The sequence below is a fragment of the Microcebus murinus genome, chromosome 25 (genome assembly GCF_040939455.1).
Source record: "Microcebus murinus isolate Inina chromosome 25, M.murinus_Inina_mat1.0, whole genome shotgun sequence".
In the NCBI taxonomy this organism is placed as follows: domain Eukaryota; kingdom Metazoa; phylum Chordata; class Mammalia; order Primates; family Cheirogaleidae; genus Microcebus; species Microcebus murinus.
The window spans coordinates 5,206,848-5,233,489 of record NC_134128.1 but is presented as its reverse complement, the minus strand read 5'-3'; the positions used below and the strand labels follow the sequence as shown (position 1 = coordinate 5,233,489).

At 42.0% G+C, this 26,642-nt stretch overlaps 1 protein-coding gene across 2 annotated transcripts in view; it reads left to right on the top strand.

The window, feature by feature from the left end:
• Positions 1-26,642, top strand: part of PDSS1 (decaprenyl diphosphate synthase subunit 1) — a 165,300-nt gene that overhangs the window by 38,611 nt on the left and 100,047 nt on the right. For both annotated transcript variants that reach the window (XR_012914873.1, XM_012777306.3), the window contains exons 2-7: positions 1,819-1,890; positions 3,647-3,734; positions 6,678-6,964; positions 8,944-9,021; positions 15,317-15,476; positions 16,182-16,303. Coding sequence is in view for 1 of the 2 variants with exons in the window: in XM_012777306.3 (XP_012632760.1) it covers positions 1,819-1,890; positions 3,647-3,734; positions 6,678-6,964; positions 8,944-9,021; positions 15,317-15,476; positions 16,182-16,303 (807 nt within the window). In the remaining variant the exon portion in view is untranslated. The remainder of the gene's footprint in view (positions 1-1,818; positions 1,891-3,646; positions 3,735-6,677; positions 6,965-8,943; positions 9,022-15,316; positions 15,477-16,181; positions 16,304-26,642) is intronic.

Sequence of the window (26,642 nt, the reverse complement as noted above, 5' to 3'; positions counted from 1 at the left end):
CGTGACCCATTCATTAGCATGTTGACTTATGGCTGTAGGTTTATAGCACAATTTTGATGTCTAGTCCTTTTAATAATTCAGTAGCACAGCAGGGAAGGGGAGGTGGGTGAAATCATACCTAACAAGTACAGTGAACTCTATCTGGGAGGTAGACACACTTATAACTTTGTCTCAAGCAGTACAAAAGCAATCCATGGAACCAAAACATCTGTACCCTTACAATATTCTGGAATTAAAATAATTTGATACCAGACTCTGGGGGAAAGGAATGAAAGAGCAAGGGTAAGATTTTTACCAGACGATCACAGAGAGAGTTTCAGGAGAGGTCACGAGAATATTCTGTTATTTTTGAGTTTTTTCCATCTTAGATGGATGATTCACTCCGGCATGTCCTTAACCCATTGTTGGTTTGTACAGGTTGAGAAACTAAGGTCTTTGGGCTCAATGGGCTTTCCTGACTCATCGATGCCCCATTTCCTTTTAAGACCTCATTCTTTGTCATTTTAGTGCTTTTCCAAATTGAATGGCTTATGGTTTAAGAGAACACATAATGACAAGAATCTTACTACTGGCATCATCTTTGCATCTTATAAGTTGCAACCAGTTGTACCACTGGTACCAGTTGTACCACTGGTTGGCAGTTTTGAGGTCAGCAAATAAATCTACTTTTTCACTCTGAATGGATTACTCTTATTAAAATAATTGAAAATACACTAATACTCTTAAGTTTTTCTGTTAATAATAATTCATTTGAATTATTTGTTTTGTCACACTATTGTACTCAAATGGAAATAAATTCACATGAGCAGTTCTGGAATTTTATTGTTTATTCTGCTGATTTCCCCTAATTAAAGTAATAAGTAAAACCCCATTACAGGATTTTGAATACCATGTTAATTATTTTAGGAGACAATTTGTGAAACCATGGATATATCCTCTATTTACTCTCTGCTATTTTGTAGGAAATCTGAAGAAGGGAGGGTATGATCAGATACTTAGTAAGCAATTGGAAAGGAATAAAACCACACAGGAGTGAATCTTCACATTAACTCCCCTCTTCAATCAGAGTGGGGAGCTTTCTTTCTTCCCTTCTTCTGGCTGCAATAAACAGAGTCTCCTTGGGGCCAAGTGGACAAAGTAGATGCCATCCATGATGGTGAGATGACTTCCTAAATGACATCTACTTTGTCTACTCGGCTCCAAGGAGATCCGTTTAGTTTGGAAAAGTTCAGCTGTGGTTCTAAGGCAGTTCCAGAGCTTTGGCTCAATCTAGGTCCAGCAAACTAGGTAGAGATCAGGCATGGAATTTCAGGCTATAGTGAACATTCCTCTTCATGTACTTCTCTTCCCAGCTCACCTACGCATGGACGGGGCTCTTGGGGAAAAGAAAGAGATGGGATTGGCCGGGCACGGTGGCTCACACCTGTAATCCTAGCACTCTAGGAGGCCGAGACAGGCGGATTGCTCAAGGTCAGGAGTTCGAAACCAGCCTGAGCAAGAGCCAGACCCTGTCTCTACTATAAATAGAAAGAAATTAATTGTCAACTAATATATAAATATATAGAGAAAAAATGAGCCGGGCATGGTGGCGCATGCCTGTAGTCCCAGCTACTCGGGAGGCAGCAGGATTGCTTGAGCCCAGGAGTTTGAGGTTGCTTTGAGCTAGGCTGACGCCACGGCATTCACTCTAGCCTGGGCAACAAAGCAAGACTCTGTCTCAAAAAAAAAAAAAAAGAAAAGAAAAGAAAGAGATGGGATGGTTATCCCAGGATCGGGCTTTTATTAGATGGTTAATATCTGGATTGCTTCCTTTTTCAGATGGGTGAGTCAAGTGACGACATAGACCAAATGTTCAGCACTTTGCTGGGGGAGATGGATCTTCTGACCCAGGTAAACTTCCCTTCTTAACTTGCAAATTAGAGAGAAAAATTGGGGTTACAGAATTTGATGTTAATTTGACAAGAGAACTGTCTTTCAAAAGGAATCCTGCTGATTACGAATATTATCTTTTCCTGAGGTGACTATGACAGTGACAGGGAAAATAAAGCTTTTTCCTGGCTGTGCCCTTCTGAGTGCAATTAATTTAATGCATTGGTCACACACACATCAGGCTAGTAGCGTCCAAACATTCACCAATAGAGGAATTTCCCTCGAGCGTATCCCCCCACAACTACTGCCACTGAGCAATTTCCCCTGCTGTCACCTTTGTAAAGGCTAGCTAAGAAAATGACATCACCTTTAGGAAAGTTTTTACCAACCTTTGAGAAAATGCTACATTTTTAAAGGGCTAAGTACGAGTTCTCATGGCCTCCTGATCAGACCGTGGGAAGTTAGTCCCCACAAAGGAGCGTGAAAGCCATCCAGCCATAGGCTGCAAGTCTGAGCAAAGCCACCAGCACTAAGACAGGTGAACTCCGAGGTCACCCCCACTGTCAGGCCCACTGGAGCCCAGTGGCTTCTGACCCCAGGGCCACCCAGCCAGGTGACAAAGCCAGATGAGCTTTAGTGTGTCTCTTAGTGCTCTCTTAAATGCTGCTTTGATTCAGAGGCCCGTCAGCTCAGCACTTTTCTGCATAAAATAGCAAAAGAAGCATAAGCCAATATTTCTAAGTAAGATAGGAATGTTTAAAAGTTTTCTGCAAAATAAATGAATAGTCAATGTTTTGAAAGACTGTTTATTTTAGGAAAAATAGACCGATTTCAGTTAGCATCTACTTTATACTCCCAATAAGATCCAAGGAAGTTGGATTCTATGAAAGAAGAGATAAAATAAGAGACAGTAGGCTTAGAGGAAGGGGTGCTGGTTAAGGAAAGGTGAGCATTGGAATGGCGGCCACATTCCTGCAGATGAGGACTTTGCTTTTTCCTCCCATGAGGGGGAGGGTTTGAGTGGACATCTGTGGCCTCCCTCAGTCCTTTCCTGAACTCCTGCAGCCCCCGGGGGAAGTGACTGCTCTGATTGGTCGGAGTCTGGGATTTTCATGGGACCACATTTAAGTATTGTTACTGTCACTTAAGACTGGAAACAGCCCATAGGAGTCTCTTGGACTTGCCTTTACTCAAGGTCATTTTGGCTTTTGTCATTTCTTTGTTGTGCCCGAGGGGGTGTAGCCATGGGGTTTGCTTGGCTACCAGAGCTCTCCCAACAGGTGGGTGCCAAGATTTCAGGGTAAGGAAAAGGCCTCACTTTGTCTAAAGAAGAAGAGTAACAGCATAACGTTTTATTGTATAATGGCAGATCCCATCCTGAAACAGCATTTCTCCTCCAAGTGTCTAGATATTTCTTCTTTTGATGTCATTACTTAAGACCATATAGAATTATGTATATGGTGTATGTGTTCATCATTACAAGACACTTTTTCCTGTTCTTTATAAAAAATGAACTCAACTAGCTCATTCTCATCATTCTCAATTGACATATTCTGTTTCAAGATGTTCCTTCTAGAATAATGTTTTAAGTTGTAGTTTTCTGTAGGATAAAAAAAAAATCACAAAATATTTTCAAGTGAGAATGTGGCTTTAGAGAACACACTTAAAGAGAAAATTTATAAATAGTAAATGGTTTTTAACTTGCTGATTAAATTGTGCTACATAAATGTTTGTATTATGAATAACTTTTTTTGGGGGGTGGGATCTGTTTTCACAGAGTTTAGGAGTCGACACTCTTCCTCCTCCTGACCCTAAACCACCCAGAGCTGAATTTAACTACAGTGTGGGTTTTAAAGATTTAAATGGTAAGCATAACAATTTGTTTTCTTAAGTAGTTTGAAATCATAAGGATGACTAAAATATCTATCGAACTGTAATTTGAAAACAAAACTAAAAGAACTTTGACATCATGATAAATATCATTGTTAAAATCCCTGGATTTCAGATGGTGTTTTACTGTGTTTGGATTGAATTGAGAGAGTCAAAAAGATATTTTTGACTTTAATGAAAGGGAACACCATCTTGATTTGTGAAAAGTCTCAAAATGATCTTATTTTTTGAAGTAAGAGGGGATTCTTTTTATTACTAAGCCCTTAGAGTAACAAGGAGTAGTATAACAAAATATTAATAAAGAAATGTCCCTTTCTTTATTACAGGATAAAAATGAGCTGTCCATTTCATAATTATTAATGATTCAATATATAATATAATATTTTAATTAAAATGTAACATATTTTAATTTGTATGTAATAAATGCATGTGTAATTTACTTGACATTTTTTAATTCTTTCTGAGCTTGTCACTTTATTTTATTAATAAAAATCTCTCTTTTTATTTAGTGGAGACACATCTTTAGCCCATGTGCTGTTCAAATTACAATACATCTTGAAGCAGTCACTTCCAAATTAATAGAATTCACTGGAACTCTTAAAAATATTTACCAAACACTTAAAGTGCCTACCAACAATATAAAAAGCAAAATAAAGGAAAAGTCCAGTTACAAGAATCTAGAGTTCTAAGTTTTATTTATATACCTCACTGGATTTTCTTATTTCCGTAATTTTCAGTAGTTTTTTGATAAACCATTTGGTGGCAGTGAGTGTTTCTTGATAGACTATAATATGCCTCTTCTGATTTTCTCTTTTTCCTATACTCTTTTCTATTTGCCACATACAAACCTATTATTTCTGCCAGTCATTTCTACCAAGATGGTAACATTCATCAAGTTTAAAAAAGTAATCCACTTTTATAAAATTATGACAGCAATAGATAACACATACTTGCACATACGAATGAAGCAGATTTAGCCTGACCACACTCATAACAGCTGAGTGCTTTGTAATCACTTCAATTAAAATTAAAATTTAATCAGTATTTCGGTTCAAATGTAGTTGGCTCAACCAATGTTTTTTTTTTTTTTAATTTAAGACTACTGTGGTGCTCAATCAACCAATGTTTTGTATGCATTAATTTAGTGCCTGGTATGAAAAAACTGCCGAAAATGATAAAACAAAGAAACCAGCAATATATAAACATAATAATGTTACAGGACAGAAAAGGAAACTCATTCAGGAGATAAAGTATATGAATATAACCTAATGTGGGCATGGGATAAGACCATTAAAAACTACTGATGTATACAGAAAATGAAATTTCTTGGGAATTAGATTAGGAAAAACATTACTAAATTTCTAAACTGAGTTCAAAATATTTTGTCCAGAGTCATTCAGAGAGTCAGTAACAAACTCCAGAGTGAAATTCATTTCTATCTCATTCCCCAATTCCATATTCATAAATTTAACTAATCTATATTAATACATTTAACCTATATTGATAATTTAGGATCCTTTATTAATATATTAGTAATATGTGAATGAATAATATAATAATTTAATATATTAAGCTTGCTTTGGAAATTGTTAATATAAGTATCATTATGGGCATTTTATTCCTAAAATTTTTATAATGTAGTAAAAGGTTTATAGGTCAAGAGGCACAGTGTGAGCGATTACATTAGAAAATGATGAATATACTTCTTTAGATCTACATGTATTTCCTCTGAAAACATTTTAAATTAACTCAACCTAATTTTATAAAGAAGTTTTATGTAAAAAATGGCTTATAATAAAATAAGCCTTACTTACCTATTTAGAAAATCTGAACTTTAGTCCAACTAGGACTCTCAGCATTAATGCTGTGTGCTGCATGGCGTTCATGGTGGCAGTGGTTGGCGATGACTTATTCCACAAAGCCTTCTGCGTATTTGTCACTGAGTAGGCTTTGTGTCCACTGCTCCCATTTCCTTTTCCCAGCTGGCCATACCCATGGCAGCTGGATCACTCCCATCCTGCCCACCTGCCTTCATTACATTCGACATGAAAGGCTTCTTCAAAGTGCTCTGCTAACACTACACTCCAGCACCTCTGCCACTGTGCCACACACTCTAATCCACTTTCAGGATCGCACATCTGATCTATGGCAGTAATCTCACGCCTGGAAGAAATTCTAAGGTGAACCGTCCCCTCTCCCCTTCACTCTGAAAATCCATGTCTACTCTTTCTTCTAAAAGTTAACTCCCAGCTCACCATCTTCATAAAGTCTTTACCATTTAATCCCATTAAAATTTTTTTTTTACTCCTTGACACATTCCTGCTATTCATCCTTAATTGCTTTTTCTTTGAATGTGAGATTTTTCTATAGTTGAGTGGTCAGCCTACTGAGAAGCTCTATCTTCACCCCAAAGTCTCAAGTTTATTAAACCCCAGTTGGTTGAAACTCAATTTCTTCCAAATAATCAATCAGCAGTACTCTCTCTCTGCCCTCCAGATGCCTGGGGAGAACTCCCCTTCCATCCTTTTACAATATACTCCCCACACTTTTCTAAAACTCTAAGATCTTGCACTAGAATATGTAAGAATTCCCTACTTAGGCATCTATTCTGGTGCTTGGATTTGACTTTATAGTTGATTTGTGAGGTGCTCCAGTGTAGAGAATACATTTTCTCCCTTTCTTGGTGTCAGAAGCTGACTCACATTAATCACTCAACAGCTACAGCAACAATCGTGTTAGGAATTCCTATGCTTGCGTGTGCACTATTAAATAGAAATATGCTCAACCTTTCTCATTATATCCTAAAAAGTCAAACTAATGATAACCCCTACTCAAATATTACTCTTCAAAATGATCGTCTTTCAGTTTTTCCAGGTGCAAATGGTTATTTTTATCATTCATGTGACTTTCCCTATTAGAATCCTTAAATGCCCTGGAAGACCAAGATTTAGATGCTCTCATGGCAGACCTGGTGGCAGACATAAGTGAAGCCGAGCAGAGGACTATCCAGGCACAGAAAGAGTCTTTGCAGAATCAGCATCACTCAGCATCTCCAGAGGCATCAAATTTCAGTGGTGCAGGCTCCCTGGGTTATGGAGCAAATGTCGCCGCAGCCCGTGTGGATGATTTGCCACCTCCACCGGCTGATCCTGTGTTAGACCTTCCACTGCCACCACCACCACCCCCTCCTGAACCTCTCTCTCGGGTAAGTGTGGGAGGCCAGAGACGACAGCAGGACCACTGATCTCTGCTACCTTTCACCTTTGACTTTCTTTAACGCGATGATTGCATTCATAAGTTTATATGCCCAAAGCTCAGTGATACTAAAAAACAAGGATCCTGAGCATGTTCATTGCAAAGCCAGAGCCCTCCCTAGACGAGATGTGTGGGTGTGTATAAAGAACATGCTAGGGCTATATTCATGATTTATTATAGTTTGGTTAAAAAGTATATATACAGACATTCCCTGATAACACTCAACCTGTTGGGGAAATGTTTTATTAACATCTTAGGAACTATGGAACTGATTTACATATTTCCATGTCCCTTGTCCTAGCCCAGGACATAGAGAATAGAAGATATTCATTACACATTTTCTGAATTGAGCTAAAGTGAATTTTGTTGAATTCAGCAGCCCTGTGCAGTAGGATAAAGATATATCCAAGTATCACTTGTGACACTGTAGTTGGGGAAGAGGTGTTATAAGGCAGACAGGAGATGGGAACCTGATAGTGAGAAATTTCTGAATATTGGAAAACAAGCACCTGGAAAATTCGAATTGTCATTATTTGTGACATTAACTTATAATATGTCTCTCATAAAAGAAAAAAAAACACTATTAAGGGTTTTAGAATCAGCCACTTAGAAACATGTTAGAGGAGAACCCAGCGCAGTGTCCTGCAGCTTCTACGTTTGTTGTACCTGATGATCACGATTCATAAATATGACCCTAGCAACCCTGACAGTTCCCACAATGTCTTCTCAATGAACAAATATTAAATTTGAATTAAATATTAAATCATACTCTGTCACACTCATTGCTCTATTGTGTATTTATTTGGGAAAAATTATTTGTCTTTTTTTTTATCCCCCCAATGGAAAAATTATTTGCAAATTGGTGATTAATATAGAGCAGAGGCTCTTAATGTAGGGTCCCTGAAGATTTCGAGGGACATGAATCCCTCAAAAGAAAATACAAAGTTGAATGCGTTTGTGAAACTTCTTCTTTGCATGCCACGTATCCTCACAGGGGCTTGTGGCTCAAAAACAATTTAGGAATTGCTGATATAAGAACATATATATATGTGTGTGTGTGTATATATATATTTTTCAAGTAATTAGAGTGTAACCAGTTCATTTCCTCAATCATTAAAGAGAACTGTCTTAAAAATCTTATTCTTGGAATATTAGCTTGCAAAAATCAAAGGGCTTTGAGCTCATAAAATACTTCACTCATTAGAGGAACAAAAGCCAAAAAAATACTTCACTCTCTTTTCTGCTGGCTTTCAGTGCTTTTTTTGGTGAATTATAAGTTTGAGTCCAAGTCTTAACTTTCAGGACATCAGAGGATATTGAATGTTCGCAACACAAAGAAATGATAAATGTTTAAGAGATGGATATGCTAATTACCCTGATCCAATCACTGTACATTATATATGTCAAAACCCCATAAATATGTACAATCATCATGTGTCAATTAAAAATATAAAATAAAATAAATTAAAAGGAACATTACTATTAAATCAAATACCTAAATTTACTGCAGCAAAAAAAAAGACTCCTAAGAATCCAGTAAAAACTAGGAATCCAAAAAAAGACATTCTGATCCAAAAATATGCATATAATTTCAGAGAGTGTTTGAATCAGTTACAATGGATCCATCTGTAGATTCCTTAGGTTAGATCCCAGTTTGTGAGCCAAGCTGAGATTTTTGTGGTCTAAATATGTGAAGCACTGTTAAACTTAGCATTTCATCTTTTTAAAGTTACTATACCCAAGCTATCAAGGGTGACTGCCTTCTATCTCCGTGAGTTTAAGATTTTTGTTATAGTCATTTAAATTCTAAAACACGAGCCATTTGGCACCTTTTGTTAATATAAAGTAACTAAGACACTAGCAATGACACAGGTAATTACTCACGGGTATTATTGGATGGACTGCGTTGAATATCTTGCCTTTTTGCAGGAAGAAGAAGAAGCCCAAGCCAAGGCTGATAAAATTAAGCTGGCGTTGGAAAAGCTTAAGGAGGCCAAGGTTAAGAAGGTAAACTATGAATCACTTTCACATGGGGGGAGTTAAATTAATGCCATCTGATTATACTTAATGATAAAAATCTTAAAAATGTTGAGTGGTATTTTCCAAACAGCGGTAATTTTTTTTTAATTTTAAGGACAAAGATAAATGATATAATTATATAAATTATAAAGATAAGTTATATCATTATTCTTTCTGTGACATCAGTTAGCTCAATTGTAATTGATAAATAGGGGGCCTGTGTTAGTATAAATGGGGATGTCTCCTTGGCTTGTGCATGATTTTTTTGTTGGTTTATGCATGATTTTTCCTGGGAACTGAAATAGTGGCGATGGAATTATACCTTCAACAGGAAAGCAAAAGGCCCCTGGCTGGGCTGCTGCATAGGCAGAGGTTCTTTCAGCTCTACTGTAAAAAATTTAACAATAAGTTTGTACAAACAAGGCCCCCTCTCTGGAGGGCCCTCCCCGGGCCTTTGCAGGGCTCTAAGCTGGTAGCAGGTGGCGCCACCTTCGGGGGCGGCCTTAACTGGGTCAGCACTCGGCTTCCCTTGGTCCAGTCTCTGCATTCCCACAATTGCTTCTGTGCATTTTTCATATCCCCTGGGGCAGCCTCCAGCCCTGCTGCCAGCCCTAGATATCCAACTTGTCCCTAGGGTGCCAAATGCTGTTTCTGCTGCTGTTCTGGTTTCAAAGTTGCATAGGTTTTGAGTGATCTGCCCCAAATCTACTTTCCCAATGAGACTGTAACTTTATTGTGCACTTTTTTTTTTTTCAGAGGGTAAGTTTTTCAGGAACACGTGTGTTGTATTCTAACAGAAACACATGTATTTGACCTCATTAGAAGCAGATACCTGGCCGGGCACGGTGGTTCACGCCCGTAATCCTAGCACTCTGGGAGGCTGAGGCAGGCGGATTGCTCAAGATCAGGAGTTTGAAACCAGCCTGAGCAAGAGCGAGACCTCGTGTCTACTATAAATAGAAAGAAATTAATTGGCCAACTAATTTGTATAGAAAAAATTAGCCAGGCATGGTGGTGCATGCCTGTAGTCCCAGCCACTCGGGAGGCTGAGGCAGAAGGATTGCTTGAACCCAGGAGATTGAGGTTGCTGTGAGCTAGGCTGACGCCACGGCACTCACTCTAGCCTGGGCAACAAAGCAAGACTCTGTCTCAAAAAAAAAAAAAAAAAGAAGCAGATACCTAATAATTAAGTGTTAATAATAGTTTGGTAAATTCAGGGAAAGATGAAACAGTCTTTATTTTATTTCAACTCCTGAAGCGTGTAACATCTCTGAGACTTGTTAAGAACTTTTTACTGGCTAGGCGCAGTGACTCATACCTGTAATCCTACCTACCCCTTTGAAAGGCTGAGGTGGAAGGATCACTTGAGGACAAGAGTTTAAGACCAGCCTGGACAACATAGTGAGACCCCATCTCTACAAAGAAATAAAAATTAATTGGATGTGGTAACACGTGCCTGAAGTACCAGCTACTCAGGAGGCTGAGACAGGAGGATCACTTGAGCCCATGAGTTGAAGATTACAGTGAGCTCTGATCGAGCCACTGCACTACAGCCTGGGCGACAGAGTGAGACCCTATCTCTAAAAAAAAGAATAAGTTGTTGGGTGAATTGTCCTTTTCGTGTAGGGCTTTCTTTACACTTTATATTCCCACTGCACCTATCACAGTTCTTTGAATCAACACATGTCGATTGATATTCAGTAAATAGTCTTTGACTATCCTCAGATCCAGACTTTCACTGTTCATCTGGGAGAATCTTCCCAGATCAATCTAGTTCCATTCATTCCAAACATGCATGAGCTGCTTCACCATTCTTCTCCCCTGCTCTCTGCATGTGATTAAATTTCACAGTCCATCACTGTAGTGCTACATTCTTGCTCTCTGCTGCCTCTCAGAGAACCCTGGTTCAACCCAACCCTCCCCCAGCTCCGTCCTGGGCCATCAGTGCTGCCCGAGCTTCCCTGGCCCAATCACTCCCCCACTAACCTAGAAAACCATTTATGCCTTGCCGTCACTTATAAAACCTCCAAAACCTCTTTCTTCATCTGAATTCTCTCAGCTAATGATTTTGCTACCCATTTCACAGAGAAAATAGAAGCGATCAAAAGAAAAGTTGTAGCAGCTCCACCAAGACATTTACCTACCTGCCCCTGTCCCCATGCACCCCACATTCTTTCCTGGCACTATGCATAGACCATCATGTTTCCAAGACCAGCCTCTCTTCTTGGGCTCCAGTTCAGCTTTCCTCTTCTTGTCCTCCTCTGCTCAAAAGTCTCCCATGGCTGCCCGTCTCGCACAGTGAGGCCAGACCCCTCCAATGCCCTACACACACACGATCTGCCTGCCGGTCACCATGGGTCGCCCCCTCGGCCACCCCGTTCTAGTTACCTGGTCTCTCGGCCGCTCCTCAGACGCTACAGGCCTGCCCTTGCCTCAGGACCTTGGCACTTTGCGGTTCCCCTCCCACGTCCCCAGATTCTGGGTAGGTTGGTGACATCCCTCCTTTAAGTCTTTGGTCACCTTCTCAGCGGGGCCTTCCCGACACTGCATACACGTCCCCAGTACGCCAGAACCTTCCCTCCTATGTTGTTCCCTCAGTGCTTAACACCATCCAAGGGGCTGTCTGCCCTGCCCGCCTATTGCATGTGCTGCCTGTATCCTGTCCCCAGCCCCTGGGAGCTCCTCCAGGGACTTCTGTCTCTTCTCTTCACCAGTGTGGTTCCATCTCTCAGAACAGGTGCAAGCATGCACAGAGGTGAACAAGTCAGGTGAGGTCGCACGGGGGAGATGAGCGCTCTCAAGGAAACAAACCAGGAAGAAGTGACGGGGGGACCCAGGAGACTCTTCCAGATGGATTTGGGGATAAGGAGGCCATTGGAGGAGGTGGCTCTCTAGTAAAGCAGCCAGTACACACGGTGTGATGCAGGAGAGCCGTCCTGGGCCGAGGGACTGGACAGGGAAGGATGGGTTTTGGGAGAAGTGAAGGTCTGTGTGTAGTCATTGCTCAACGAGCCATTGAGAAAAGCAAAGGAAGGAACTGAGGACAGAGAGGCGGGAGCCACAGGGTCCCTCCCAGGCTGGAGGAGGAGTTTGGGTTGTGTTGCAAGTGCAATGGGAAGACATTTGAGGGTTGTAAACAGGGCGTATGAGATTAACATATGGTTTTTAAAGGTCATACTGGCCACTTTGTGGAGAGAGGATTGTAGGGGTAAGGGGTGAGAGCAGGGTTCTAGCACAAAACCTTACACACGGATAACGTGTGTTGAATTGAGTCACACCTGCGCAGCGGGTGAGGATGGGCTGCACTGAGTCACTGACGTTACCTCTGGAGGTAAAAAGACAAAAGAAAATGGGCAAAAGTAAATTCACAATTAGACTATTTCAAAGCCCTGCATTATTTATAAAATGACGGCCACATTATATATATTTTCAGATGGGAAAGGAAAAGAGAAGCTCTTTCTTAGATAAAAAGGTAGAACAGCTAGCAAATTCCATCTGTTTGCTTCAGCTGGAGATTAAGAGAACAGGAGAGCATAGCAGGTATTTCCTGCCTATATCAGAAAGCAGGAGAGCTTTGCCACGATTTAGTTTAGATGAATTATAATGACAGACACGAAGCACAACCTGCCTTTATTCAACAAAGGAGATGTAATACAGAAGCCACTTGATTCATGGGAAAGGAAAGAAAATTATGAAGATAAGTTATGGATTTGTTCTGATTTCAGACGCTCCAAATGTATTTCTGTTCTGTCCATGGCACAGAACATTAAAAATAACTGAGACATACTCATACTTTAAGAAAGTAACTGCAGTGTACTCACACATAATCTACAATGTGTTTTTAAAGGATGGAAATCAAGTCTATCTGAAGTATTCTGTGGGCTGTTGACATCATTTTGAATTACAAATGATGTACACAGCTTGTGGTATAAAGATTTTGGCACCAGAAGTGAAATCAGACATGTGTGTTAGTTTTATTTGTTTGTTTGAAACCCCTGTGACACAGGACAACAATTCTACTTATAAATCTTATTTTAGAAACTATGTATCACATCTATCATATCCTATATATCATATCATATAGATATGATTTAGGGCTAGGATATTTTTGTATTTAACAACTTTCAAAAGAAAAATAAGAACAAATTATATAAACTATAAAATCTTCAATGGATTCGAAAAATGATGTATTTTTTGTTCTTGAATCATTTTGCCCCGTATCATATAGTGTAAATACAAAAGTACTTGGCTGGCTAAATCACTTAACTCTAATTTAGCTTGCTAAGTCACATGACTGTGATTTCATGTTGCTGTGTGTTGGTACAGAGCTACTCTTCAGCTTGCTAATGTGAGGGAACTGTGGAGAATAGTAAATACGATTCCTTCTTGTTAAATGTCACCAGCCTTCTCTTGTTTTTTTGTTTTCTAAATTCTGTGATTGTGGACATTCGTAAGTACATGTGGATTAAATCTAGTTTGCAATTTCTGCAAAAAATAAATTTTCAAAAACCTTTCATCATTGCCAAATTATGTGGTTTAGTATTGTTTTTCTCTGTATAAAAACAAAAGAAAACACCAACATATGTTTTATTTTCTCAAGAATTCCTAAACAGGAATAAATGTGATCAAACATCATTAATTTTTCCATCAAGAATATTAAATTTTCTAAGCCCCAAAGTTGGTAGTGTTTCTTAGCACATGCAGCTACTTTATAGCAGTAATTCTCAGCAGAGAGCAGTAAATATGCCTTCTACAGAACATAGATCGTAGTAGAGACCACTATTTGAGGAATTTCTATTTTTCCAAGCAACTCCCCAATACTTATTTCTAAGGTCAGATGAATGTATCTTTGACACTGTGGTACCTGGGCCTAGAATTTTAAATATATAAAAAGACAAATGCAGGAAAAAAGCAACTATCCAACTACAGGTTTTCAAGGGGAAAAAATATTCTTCAGGCAAGCCTGCAAGCAGGGGCTCGTTTGAATGGTCCCTGGAGGAGGAAGTGTGCTTTGATTGCCCAGTGTCTACGTTTTGACGCGTGGGTGCGTGTTGGGAAGAGAAGGCGCTATGTAAGCGCTTCAGCTGTGGTTGTTGCCTGCGCCTCACCCAGACTTTTACTACCATGCACACATGCTCAGCACCCCTCGGTGGCCGTCGTAACCCTGCCCAACACTCTGCAGGAACTGCACTCTTCAGTCTGGCCACAGCAGAGTGTCTTCAAGGTCAAGTCAGGCGGGAATGAGGCAGAAAGTGCAGTTTCCCATCTGCTCAGACCCTAAGCCAAACTCTTGGAGAGGAAGAAATGTTACCTATGTTATGGCCTCCTCCTCCTTTCCTGCCCGTCAAATCACTTTTTTAATGATGGCGAGTCTCATCGGCAAATAACTATGACCAGCCCTGGGCAGATATGCTACAAATACACAGCTATCAAAGAAAATCCAGAGCCTCACTGCATCACTTCATGAACTAACTGTTGCATTACCTCAAAATCAGAAGGTTTAATAACTTTGACAAGTTGCCTAGAAAAAGCCATTGATAAGTAAGTTCTGCTCCCACCAAACTCCAGATTTGAAATGAGGTAACTACTAATTTGATTGTGAATTCAATCCAATAGAATTTTTTTCGAAAATGGAATAAAAAGTGAGATCATCATTTGCCTGCATGCCTCCAGAACAGCTTGTTTCTCTGTCCACATTCGTTTCACGTAATCCACCTCTGATCTCAGCTGTGTGTGTTGTACCACAATCTGCCTCTCACTGAGGCCCCGCAGTGGACTGTGTCGCGGTACGCTATGTGGACCTTCAGAGAATTGTAGATTAACCACCTTGGTCTCACCTGGTGTCTTCAGACTCTTGGGTTGCTTTTCAGCCAAGCAAAAGAGAAGAATTTATTATAAGATACAGGCATGGTTTTCAATCAAGAAATGTTTCTGGGCTCCAGGACAGAACAAGTAACAGGGAATGTTGTCGGGAAAGAAGGAAGTCAGAGCTTCTTGGGTTCTGTTTGTTTTCTGAATCTCCTACAGAATGCCAAGTCCCTGAATGCTCAGCAAGGACTTTGTTCATTGTTTTGTGCTTTTGTATATTGGTTTCTCCACCTCTGTATTCCTAGCACCTAAAACAGGAACCTGGCATATAAGTGTTAATAAGTTTAGATCGAATGAGTTCACAGAACACATTCTTACCTAACTTTGCAGAAACAATAGCGACTTTGAAACCTTAATCTTAGTGGCCTTCTCCAGTTGCTGAAATTTACTGGCTGCTTCATGGCTTTATCCTCAGCTCGTCGTCAAGGTGCACATGGACGACAACAGCACGAAGTCACTGATGGTGGATGAGCGGCAGTTGGCCCGAGATGTTCTGGACAACCTTTTTGAGAAAACTCACTGTGACTGCAATGTAGACTGGTGTCTCTATGAAATATACCCAGAACTACAAATTGGTAAGTCCCCTTTCCAGCAATGGGCTACAGCTGAAGTTTCCTTCAATTGTATGAATCAAGGAAAGAGATGAAAGCCTTCCTCTATATTTAAGTTTAGTTCGGGTAGCCCTATGTCATTTTTAGAGTTTTAAGGAGTGACGTTTTAGAGTATGCCTGTGGATTTCACAATTTCATTCACACTGTTTAAACAGTCATTGATGCCCTCCTCACAGATAGACTGTTTCCACCACCTGGGACTATTTAAAGAAAAAAATGCTAATATGAAAATAGTACATCGCCAGGTACAGTGGTGTACCTGTAGTTCCAGCTACTCAGGAGGCTGAGGCAGGGGGATTGCTTGAGCCCATGGGTTTGAGGCTGCAGTGCTCTATGATCATGCCTGTCAGTGGCCATTGCACTTCGGCCTGGGCAACATAGTGAGACCCCATCTCTGGGGAAAAAAAGAAAGAAAGAAAAAAGTGTTAAAACTGATCATTGTCACTGTATTACGGGTTCTTCCACCTTGTTTTTTATGGAGAACAAACTGAAGGCCTGACCCTAGAAGTTTAACATAATGGGAATGTTACAGTATGGTGTCATGTGAGAATTAAGAATCTTAGAAACCTGGTGAAAACTATGAAGCATTGTGTCTAATTCAACAATAGTTTGTTTCTCAGAAACCCTGATGTTTTGGGTCTGAAAGAATACGTTTTCTTATTTCATCAGAGAGGTTTTTTGAAGACCATGAAAATGTTGTTGAAGTCTTATCAGACTGGACAAGAGACACAGAAAATAGAGTACTATTTTTGGAAAAAGAAGAAAAGTATGCTGTATTTAAAAACCCCCAGGTAAGATGTCCTGTGTATTGTTAAACCATATAAAATATAGAGGATTTTTCTTTAATGTTGCCTGTTTACAAACCACACCATTTATAAGTATATTCTTTTCAAATAAAAGCAAACTCAGCTCTTAGGCCATGTATAAACTAACAGCCCTTTGAAGGGTTCAGAAAGAAAAAAATCCACTTTGTTTCTTTTCATTCACAATCCAACACATATCTATTAATATCTGTTGTTGTCTAATCCTTCTCCTCTTCTCTGTTTCTGTTTGGCTCTATCCAATATACCTTGACGTGCTATTGGTTATCAATGCTTCCCGTTTGAAAGATGCTCTTTTCTTCATTGTTTGTATTTGGATGTTATTGCTCTATTGTTAACTGGGATAACTAAAAATATACAAATTATTTTGATTCCATCCTTCAAATAATCTATGCAAGTAAAAATCATTGTTCTTCATTTTGAAAATTATTCCTTTAAGTCATGTGTTACAGGGGTGTTGCTGAGGCCTCAAGCAATGGTAATTGCATGAAGGTCTTTATTTTTTTTTTTTTTTAAGGAAAATCAAAGAATGTTAGAAATGGAAGAGAAGCTTTATCCAACACCTATGTGGAAGGTGTTGGAGATATTTAGGGGGTATATTTTATAGAATATGGTGATCAGTTGGCTGCTAGGATAATAGAGAGATGTAGAAGGAGACAAGGATGACACCCTGGTTTCAGGCAAGGAAATGGGTAGATTCTGGTGGCATTCGCTGGGGGAGGAAGCACAAGAAGAGAAATAGGTTGGGAGAGGAACATGTTTGCCTTGGCCCTAAACATGCTTTCTCCCTCTCCTTCTAAAACAAACTCTTTTTACACATTGCATATTTAGCATGAAATTTACACATTTCACTTAAGTATTTTCTATCAGATGGACAATATTTTATCTATAAATGTTAGATATGTGCCCCTAAATTTTTCCTTGAGTCGCTTTCCTTTTCTTGTGAGATAGTGGAAATCTTTCCATTGCTGAGAGTTCCCCCATCCAGCCTATCCTTAGACCAGAGGCATTTACAAAAGGAGAAAGTAATCAACTGGATTTTTGTCTCTGTCCTCATATTCCCCAGAAACTTTCATTGTGTTAAGGGACTCCCCTCTGTGATTGCAAAGTGAAACTTCTGCTGATAAGGATACTGATGGGAACTGACACTTCAAATCTTAACGTGTCAGACCTAGGAACTCATTTCCCCGGAAGTTTGTAATAAAGGCTACTTGTTACCAAATGCAGGGAAAATAAACCGATGATCCAGGAGAAGAGGGAAATTGCCAGGAGCAATAATAAACTATTTCTGTTTACTTAATACCTGCTATATGCTAGGGTAGGTGCTGTGCATATATTATCATTAATCTTTACAACTGTAAGGATTAAGAAAGATGTTGTCAAAAAACAATGGTGATCTAGCACCTCTTGTATTATCCTGGACAGAGCTGGAGCCCATTCTACTAAGTGAAGTATCCCAAGAATGGAAAAACCAGCACCACATGTATTCACCATAAAATTGGTATTAACTGATAAACACTTAAGTGCACATATAGTAATAACATTCATCAGGTGTCGGGCAGGTGGGAGGGGGGTGGAGGGGATGGGTATATTCCCATATAATGGGTGCAGTGAGCACCATCCGGGGGATGGACACGCTTGAAGCTCTGACTTGGGCAGGGCAAAGGCAGTATACATAACCTAAACATTTGTATCTCCATAATATGCTGAAATTTTAAAAAAGCAAAAAAAAAAAAAAAGATGTATTTTAATTCCTCCTTTACAAATGAGAAAACTGAGATCAAAGATAGGCCTTTGTTTGATCTTAAGGCTATCATTGAGGATGTTGATGAGCAGTTCTCACAGATTAATTATTCTGTCCAGAGCTCTCCAGACTAAAGGAAACCCACAATGACATTGGTGCACTTAGCAACTGTGGTAGTCCTCAGACAAGATAAATTGAATACAGCTATTGCAACAATGCCACAAGTGGAATCAGTTGACTCCAAAGTTACTAAAGTGGCTCAGTTTTGCACAGTGGGAAAAGACTGATCCCAGGAGGTGCAGATCAGAACAAGCCCAAGTTTATTATTCTACTTTCTGTACAAAAGTGCATGCAAAGGCCTGGCCCAGCTCACCAGTCCTTGAGAACCATGTGCTATCTAACCATCACATTATCTTGCATGGTAAATGACATCCTCTATGCCCCTAGGAAATAAGAATGCAGATTCCCATAGATCTGCACGTGTATATCCAGGGTGCATGAAAGTTCAAATTCTGTCGTTCTCCTTGGAATCTGCATACATGACTTCAAAGTCAGTCTTTTTGTTCTTAGCCTACCCTTGGCCCCTTTCATGTATAACAGATGGTGCTGCAGCTGAATGTGTCCCCCAAAAGTTCATGTGTTGGAAACCTAATTGCCAATGCAACAGTATTGAGAAGTGGGGTCTTTAAGAGATGATTGGCATGAGTAGATTAATTCCCTTATCTCAGAAGTGAATGAGTTCTCTCCAGAGTAAAATAGTTCTCTCGGGAGTCAGTCAGCTGTTGCAAAAGCAGCTTGTTATGACAGCAAGCTCAGCTCACTCCTGCGGTCTCTTTCGCCCCCGCTCACTTGCCCTTCTGCTATTCTGCCATATTATGACACAGTATGAAAGCCCTCACCAGAGGCTACCGCCACACCCTTGGGCTTCCCCGCCTCCAAAACCATGAGCAAAATAAACTTATTTTCTTTAAAAATTACCTGTCTCAGGTATTCTGTTATAGCAACAGAAAACAGACCAAGACAGATGGATTAACATTTATATGCAGCTTGACTAAGAAAGAGCTCACCTGGGCCATATTTTCCTCAGTTCTTCTGGAAAATTACTAAACCATACAAAACTGTGTAAAATTTCATACTTAAAAATCTTGATACTGAAATCTTCAATACTTAATAGGAGTCTTTTAACAAATTACTTATTCTGGCAATAGGGCTGGAGAGAAGGCAATACAATGAATGCAAATAAAGGCTTTGAGCTCAATTATCAGTAACAACAGTAAGTAAGAATTTGGAGACATTAGTGACGTGTGTATGTGGGCATAATTACAAGGCATCCTCTTCCACTGATGATTGGAAAAGTGACTTTTCACACCTGGGTTTCAAATGTTGTCCACTGTGTACGTAACCTAGGTGTGCTCTTTGACAACACCTGAATGTACAGCTTTTCAGTTAGTAAGATGGTGGTGCTGCTGTACTTCCCATCTCACGGGACCAAATCCAGCAGGAAAACTGCTTGATATGTCGTGAAGTTATGTATAAAGGTAAACTGGTTGGATCTCAACTGAATTTCAGCAGTCATCTACAATAAAGTTATCTATAATAAGTTTATGGAGAGAAACAAGGTTCTGAAAATTTGTGGGCCAAAAAATGCTTAAATAGGAAGGAATTCCAAAAGGACGATTCATCTATACTTTGGAAGATAACAACAGATCACCCCATTTTAAAATGAGAACAAAAATCAGAACAACTCGCAATAAATTCTCCCATTGGTTGCCATTATACACTTAAGAACAATTTATCAGCTTTTTGGAACAGTCATTGCTTTAACTTCACTCCCAAGAGGCAGGAACTGTGTATGAGTCTAACTGCTGAGCTTTGGTGAGGGTCCAAGACCATCACTGGCTCTTCCGAGCATTGCTGAATGCACAGACACTGTCAGCTCCCTGCCGTCACCGTCACTGGGGAGCACTGGGTCATGAGAACCGATACTGCTCTAACTAAGATTTTTTCAGAGTGATTATTTAAGAATCCAGAGGCATCTCATGGAGTGAAAGATGGGAAGTACGGATAGGCCTCCCAGGGACTGGCTCTGAGGATGGAGCATCTTGGCCCGAGCCCTCCCCCAAGCCTCCGTCTCTCTCTGTCACTCTCTGTCCCTGTACACAGCTGGGTCGTTCCCCTCACTCTCAGTAGACGCCCTTCCTGTGCTCGCCCCTCTGTTCCTGCACAGCCCGTGTGGCCAACCTCAGGTGGCAGCCGCATCTACGAATGCATATTCCGTGCATGCATTCCCCCTCGAAGACGTTTCAAAAACCACGTGCCACCTCGTACATTTGTTGGTAGACATCCAGACTTTTTCATCACAAGTTTAAATAGATGCCAAGAGTGCAATGTCCAACATATTTCAAATTTTCACAGTTTAAAAAACTATCCAGTGGAATCTAAGTACAGTTCAATGGCAATTTGATTCCCATGAGTGTCCATTTAAGAAGTACATGAATAAGCTTTCTTTAAATAGTCTTCATGTTTTAGAGCAGATTCACAGTAAAACTGAAAAGCACAGGGAGTTCCCACAACCCCGGGTCCTGCACACGCACTGCTTCTCCCACTATCAATGTCCCCCACCACAGTGGCGTATTTGTCACAGTCAGTGAACGTACGCTGACACATCATTGTCACCCAGAGTCTATAGCTGACATTAGGACTCACTCTTGGTCTTGTACAGGAAGATTTTTTAACATTTGGGACATTTTATATTGTTCCTCTTTTTTGCCTTGAACTACTCCCATTCCATTTCCTCTACAAATATTTATCCTGTTGTAATATATTTACATGCTTGAAAGTCTCTTATTGGTCTCTCTGTCTCACTTCTCTTCCACAAATTATGTTCATAAACTGATAGGTAAGCTTTTCTTTTCTTTCATGATAGGGCACTTAAATTTTTTTTTTTAAATCACAGTCAATTAAAACAACATAAAAACATTTTTAAAATAATACATTTTGACATTAATTAAACTTAAAAAGTAAAAATGAGTGGGACATCTCTTAATTTTATAAACAGATGGAGCCTTTTCCTCCTTCTGATTAATTCCAGGATCAATGGATGACGTCCATATCCATTGTGTTTCTGGCTTTCATTTGCATAGGTGTTGAGCACTTGTTACAGATGAAAGTGTTGAGAAACCTTGTTCACATAAATAACAGGTGGGCTAGAAGAATGCCACTCACTCAGGTCTTTGAACTCCTTCCAAGGCACTAGCCAGAAGTCACAGGCAGACCCATGGTGATTCTTCCATCAGCTGACAACACGGTTCCTTCTATCCTGTTGAAAACAAAGAATCAGAAACCACTTGACTTGCAAGGGGATTTATTGACTTTTCTTTCTGGGCACCAGTGTTTCAAGCGTCCCTTTGTTTAGGGCCTTTGAGCTTGACACGCTGGGGCAGTAAGGTGCTTCCTCTGCAAAGAATGAAAAGGCAACTGTGACAGGGGCCTTCCGTTCTCAGACAGACCCACTGTAGAAAAGATGCACCTGGAGGTTGAGGGTGTGGCAGTTGATGCCACGTGTCCTTAAAGAAGCTTCCAGTACTTTGCAGGCGGGGGCGGTGTGTGGGGAGGGGATGGCTGTGCGGGGACACAGTATGAAGACCCCTGGCTTTGCACAGTGGTTCACTGGTGAGCCGCTCAGGCTCCCCGGGGTTAACTGTCCCTGCTTCGCAAAACCGTTGCACTTAATATGAAATAATCATGTATGCCATTATTTATCGTCTTCGACAGTCGGAAGGCTCACTAAGGGCGGGTGCCATTGAACTTCCTGCCAACCGCTACAGACGCTTGGCAAGGGGTGGCCAGTGGAGTATGTCTGTGACAAGGACTGAGCAGGGAGCTCCCTCAGTCTGGGGGCCAGGGTCAGCCCCCCTGAGGAAGTGATGTCTCCAATGTTCACAAAGGGAATTGAGATGAAAGAGTTGGGGGGATACAGGAGAGGGACAATTTCAAGCCACAGTCCAGAATTATCAAGGCCCAGCGTCAAGACGTGTGACAAGTTCAAGGAGCAGGAAAGGCCGGGAGGCTGGTTGAAGAGCGTTCTGGGGAGCGCGGAGCCCCGGGCTGATGTGGAGTCACAGCTTCCCAGAAGGTGACCTTTCTGCTCAAATCTGCCTTTGGGCAGCTGCCTGTCCCTGGAGAGCAGCGCGGCGGAGTGGCTGAGAGTATGGGCCCTAAATCAGCCCGGTGGGGCGTAAACGCTGGCTCTGTCGCTCACCAACTGTGAGCGCTTGAGCAAACTGTTCAACTCACCACGCCCCTATTTTCTTATCTGAAAAACGGGAACAGTTTATTTTCAAAGTGTGTCGTGGGACTCGAAGGCCAGGATCACTCCAGTGGGGCACTGGGCCGTCGCCAGCCACAAAGATCACGCGGCAGCAGCTCGGGGCAGGCAGGAGAAGGGAGGAACCGGGAGCGGGACTGGGGCCGGGAGCGGGACTGGGGCCGGGAACAGCTGTCCAGGAAGGCGCCTCCTGTGTTCTGCAGCAGCTGCTCCCAGTGGGGCTGTCGCAGACGCTGAAGCTGGGCGTGCTGCGGTACAATCGCGAAAGTTTTAGGCAGGGAGTCTAAAGAAGGATACATGTGAGCCCAACCTCAGGCTGCCTGAAGTTGGTCAGGACAAGTGAAGGTGGCTGATCCCTTAATCCCTGGGTGCCGCCAAGATGCCCAGCATCAGCTCAAGAGCCGTCACCACACATCTCTTGGGTGCCTACGTTGTGCTGGAGCGAAGCCAGCAGAGGAGACGGTGGGGGAGGGGCAGTCGCACCTGGAGACAGAGTGAAGCCAGAAGAACAGCCAGTGGCCCCCAGGAAGGAAGGTCCGAGCAGAGGACGGACGAGTGCAGGGACACGGGGACGTGCTGCTCTGCCGAGGGCCTGGGCCTGGGCCGCGGTAGCGAAGTGGGCTGAGGACGGTGCTCGGCTCTGTGTCTAAGCACCAGGACAGAGCTGTCAGGGTGGCGCCTGTCGAACAAAGCTGTAGGCTGACGGGCAAGAGGCGCTGGGAAGAGGGAGGGGAGGGGATGTGTCCTCCACATGAGCAGTTCTGGCCACTCTGTCGCTGACAAAGCTGTCTGGGCTTCAAGTATGAGCGAGGAAAAGGTACTACTTTTTCTCCCCGACAGGGGCCCCCCTGCCCAGGCCGTACAGTCTCTTTTGGGGAAAGTAGGTCGCTTGTGTAGGGGAGAAAAAATTTCTTTTCTCACCCATGGCCAGGTTCACGGCCGAGGCTGCTACAACAAAAGACAGATTAACAAGAGAAAAAGCACACAAGTTCATTTACTGTAAGGTTTATGTAGCTCTGGAGCCTTCAGAAATGAAGACCTAAAGAAACAGGGGAAAGTGCGTATTTTTATGGAGAGACATGCAGAAACAAAGTTGGGGGGACAGAAGGGTGTGATCTAATGGTAATAAACTTGGAGGGGTGTACTTAGCAAGGCCTGTTTGTTCCAATTCTTCTCTGAGTCCCTGTGTCTTCAGAGACAGGGACATTCCTTTCCTCTGGGTCTAGGTCGGACATCTCTCTCTGATGAGGGTCTTGTGAGCTACTTTAGAGGAAGGTCAGAGGATTCTTTCATGACCTGCTTCAGAGGAGAAGGACAGGAGAAAGTCAGAGAGACCTTCTTGCTTCTGTTATTTTCTCAAATGCCAACGTGCCATATTTTGGAGTACTATGTCCTCAACCCTATCACCTGAAACCAAAAGAGAGGTTGGAGCATTGAAGACTGAAAAGTCATTCCAGTACTGACATCAGCCATTCCTACTGCTAGGAGCCTTAAGAATCTGTTGCAGAGAAGGTACTGGTGAAGTCAGTTGACATAGGATTGTTTCCTTACTGTGCCGCTTTTTATTTCTTTTAATAACTTTCTTTTGCTAACTTCAAAAATAATATCAATTTATTATAAAAGGAAAGGTTGGAAAATTCAGAAAAATATAAGGAAGGAAATTTAAATCACCCATAATCTCACTCTCTAGCAATCATCACTATTGATATTTTAGGCAATGTTTATTCTGTAGGTGGTTCTGTTTCTGAACTGAAGTTTGGTGGTGGTTGTGGGTTACTGTCGGCTGCATGGGTGAGGGGCAGAGAGAAACACAACTTCTTCTTCCCCATACCTGGCAGCCACTGTGGGAAAAAATGACCTCGTGGCATCTTTCCTTTGTTCCCTTCCAACCTCCCTCTACCTGCCTCGGGCAATCTTTGACCGTCCAGGCCCAGGCTGGAAGGGAAGCCATGGAGTCATCACCTTTACGGTCCTAAGTGGGGGCCACTGTATTGAAGCGAGGTCCACCCGTGGCATCTGTGCCCTGGATCCTCAGACCACCCTGGGTGGGCGTGTGCAGTCGTCACTCTCTGATGCATAAAACAAAAACCCAGAATCCCAGCAGTTTACAGCGACAGACATGTCCTCTCTGTCGGGTCTGCAGCTGATCTGTCCTGGCTCAGAATGTGAGTCAGGTTCAAGGAGTTCCGCATGTCTTTCATTGTCCCTGGACATCAGATCTGTGATGTATTCCTTCCCATGATGAATGGCAAGAGTGTGGGCAAATGAGAGACTCTTACTACACCCCTCAAGTCCTCTGCTCAGAATTGATGCCTTGTCCCTTCCATGCCCAGGCTGCTGACAAGGTAAGTCCCCTGGCCAGACTCAGCATCGGTGAGGCAAGGAAATAAGCTCTGTCCCTTCCAGAGGAAGTGACTGCCCAGCCACGTGGCACCAGGCAGAGCATGAGGAGCCATGGTCCAATCGCCACTCAGTGCACTGTGCCAATCCCATGGCCCTGGCCGGAGTGGCTGTTCCCTGGCACTCCAAAGACACCTGGTGCCTAGCGACCTCTGTGCCTTTTGTCTGTCCTGCTCTCCTGCCTGGAATGCTGTCCGTATTCGTTTTCCCTCCCTGAACACTGAACATCTTGCAAGGTCTAATTCCAACTTTGATCTCCTCTGCGAAGTTTTCCTTGACCATCTCAGCCCATTGCAGTTTCTTCCTCTCTGAAAATCTATAGAACGTGGCTCATTCTGAATGGATTTAGTGTCATATGTCCCACATCTGTAGGTGCACAGGCGTCTGTCCACCTGTCTCTCAATGTGACGGCAAGCTTCTGACGAACAGGGGTCTTGTGCACGTGTTGGGATACTCACATCTACTCGTGGACTGATCGCTGCTTGCTTGATTTGCTCTTTATTCCAAGAAGCTGATATTTTAAAAGTAATGTATTTGCTGTTTCTTTTTACACAGCTGTACCCAGATCTTGCACTCTCAGAAGCTGTGAGAAAAGACAGAAAGCTGGGACCTGTCTCATTTCCTGTTTTATAGTTTCCTTATTATTCAACTCAGATTTGTCCAGTTTCCATTTACAACCGATGTTGGTTAAGTTTTGAGTTCCACTGCCTGTGCCAGGGCACCACAGGGGACAGTTGTGACCCGAGGGCCATCTGTCTGACTGTAGGGACGGCCCTCCTCTGGCACAGATGTACTTGGTGTTTTTGCTTTTTCATAAAAACAGACACAAGAACACAGCAGAGCACAGTCACTTAGAAGGTCAAACATTGTGCAGAAGCTGCAAAAGTAGGACATGTGTCAGGGAAAGTCACGGCTACAGATCCCGACTCTTCAAGGCACCCTTGTACGATGTGGCACGCCACCATATAGACGGGCTCTTCCCTTAACTGTCCTCGCAGAGGGTGACACGTGCTCGCCCTTTCTCGGATGATGATGAGAAACGTGCTGTGCAGTCTGCGTCGTGCTCTTCGTTCCTCCTTTCATCATATTAATATGAGATTCACGTATCTAGCACTCTAAATCAAGGTTTGCACGTAACGTAGAATTTATCATTTTAACCATTTTTAAGTGTACCCTACAGTGGCATTAAGTACATTCACATTGTTGTCGAGGTTCTCTCCTACGGTGCTTAAAGTGTTTTTTTCAAGATGGGATCTCGCTATGTTGCCCTGGCTGGACTCCAAGTCCCAGGCTCAAGCAATCCTCCCACTCGCCTCCCGAGTAACTGGGACTACAGGTGCACACCACCATGCCTGGCTCTGGACTTAGAGCATTTTAATGCTGAGAAAAAAAATTTTAAAACTCAAAGCTTTGCCACTGATCAGCCTTGGGCAAATCACTCTGTTTCCTTATTTGTAAATAGCAATAGCAATAGTGCCTATGTCGTGGGATTCTCATAAGGACGAATGAAAAACACACCTGTAAAGCCCTAGCACAGAGTTCTGGCAGGTAGACTCTGTTATCCATCGTGGTTAGTAGTAGCTTTCAAGCCAAACAGGTAAAATTAAAATAGCTTTCTGCATCCTATATTATGATCACACTCACAGTACACTGCCCTTTCAAAGAACAAGTAAAAAGGTCTTGAAAAAACATATTGGAAGAAAACTTCTTGGCCGGGCGTGGTGGCTCACGCCCGTAATCCTAGCATTCTGGGAGGCCGAGGCAGGCAGATTGCTCGAGGTCAGGAGTTCGAAACCAACCTGAGCAAGAGCAACACCCCATCTCTACTATAAATAGAA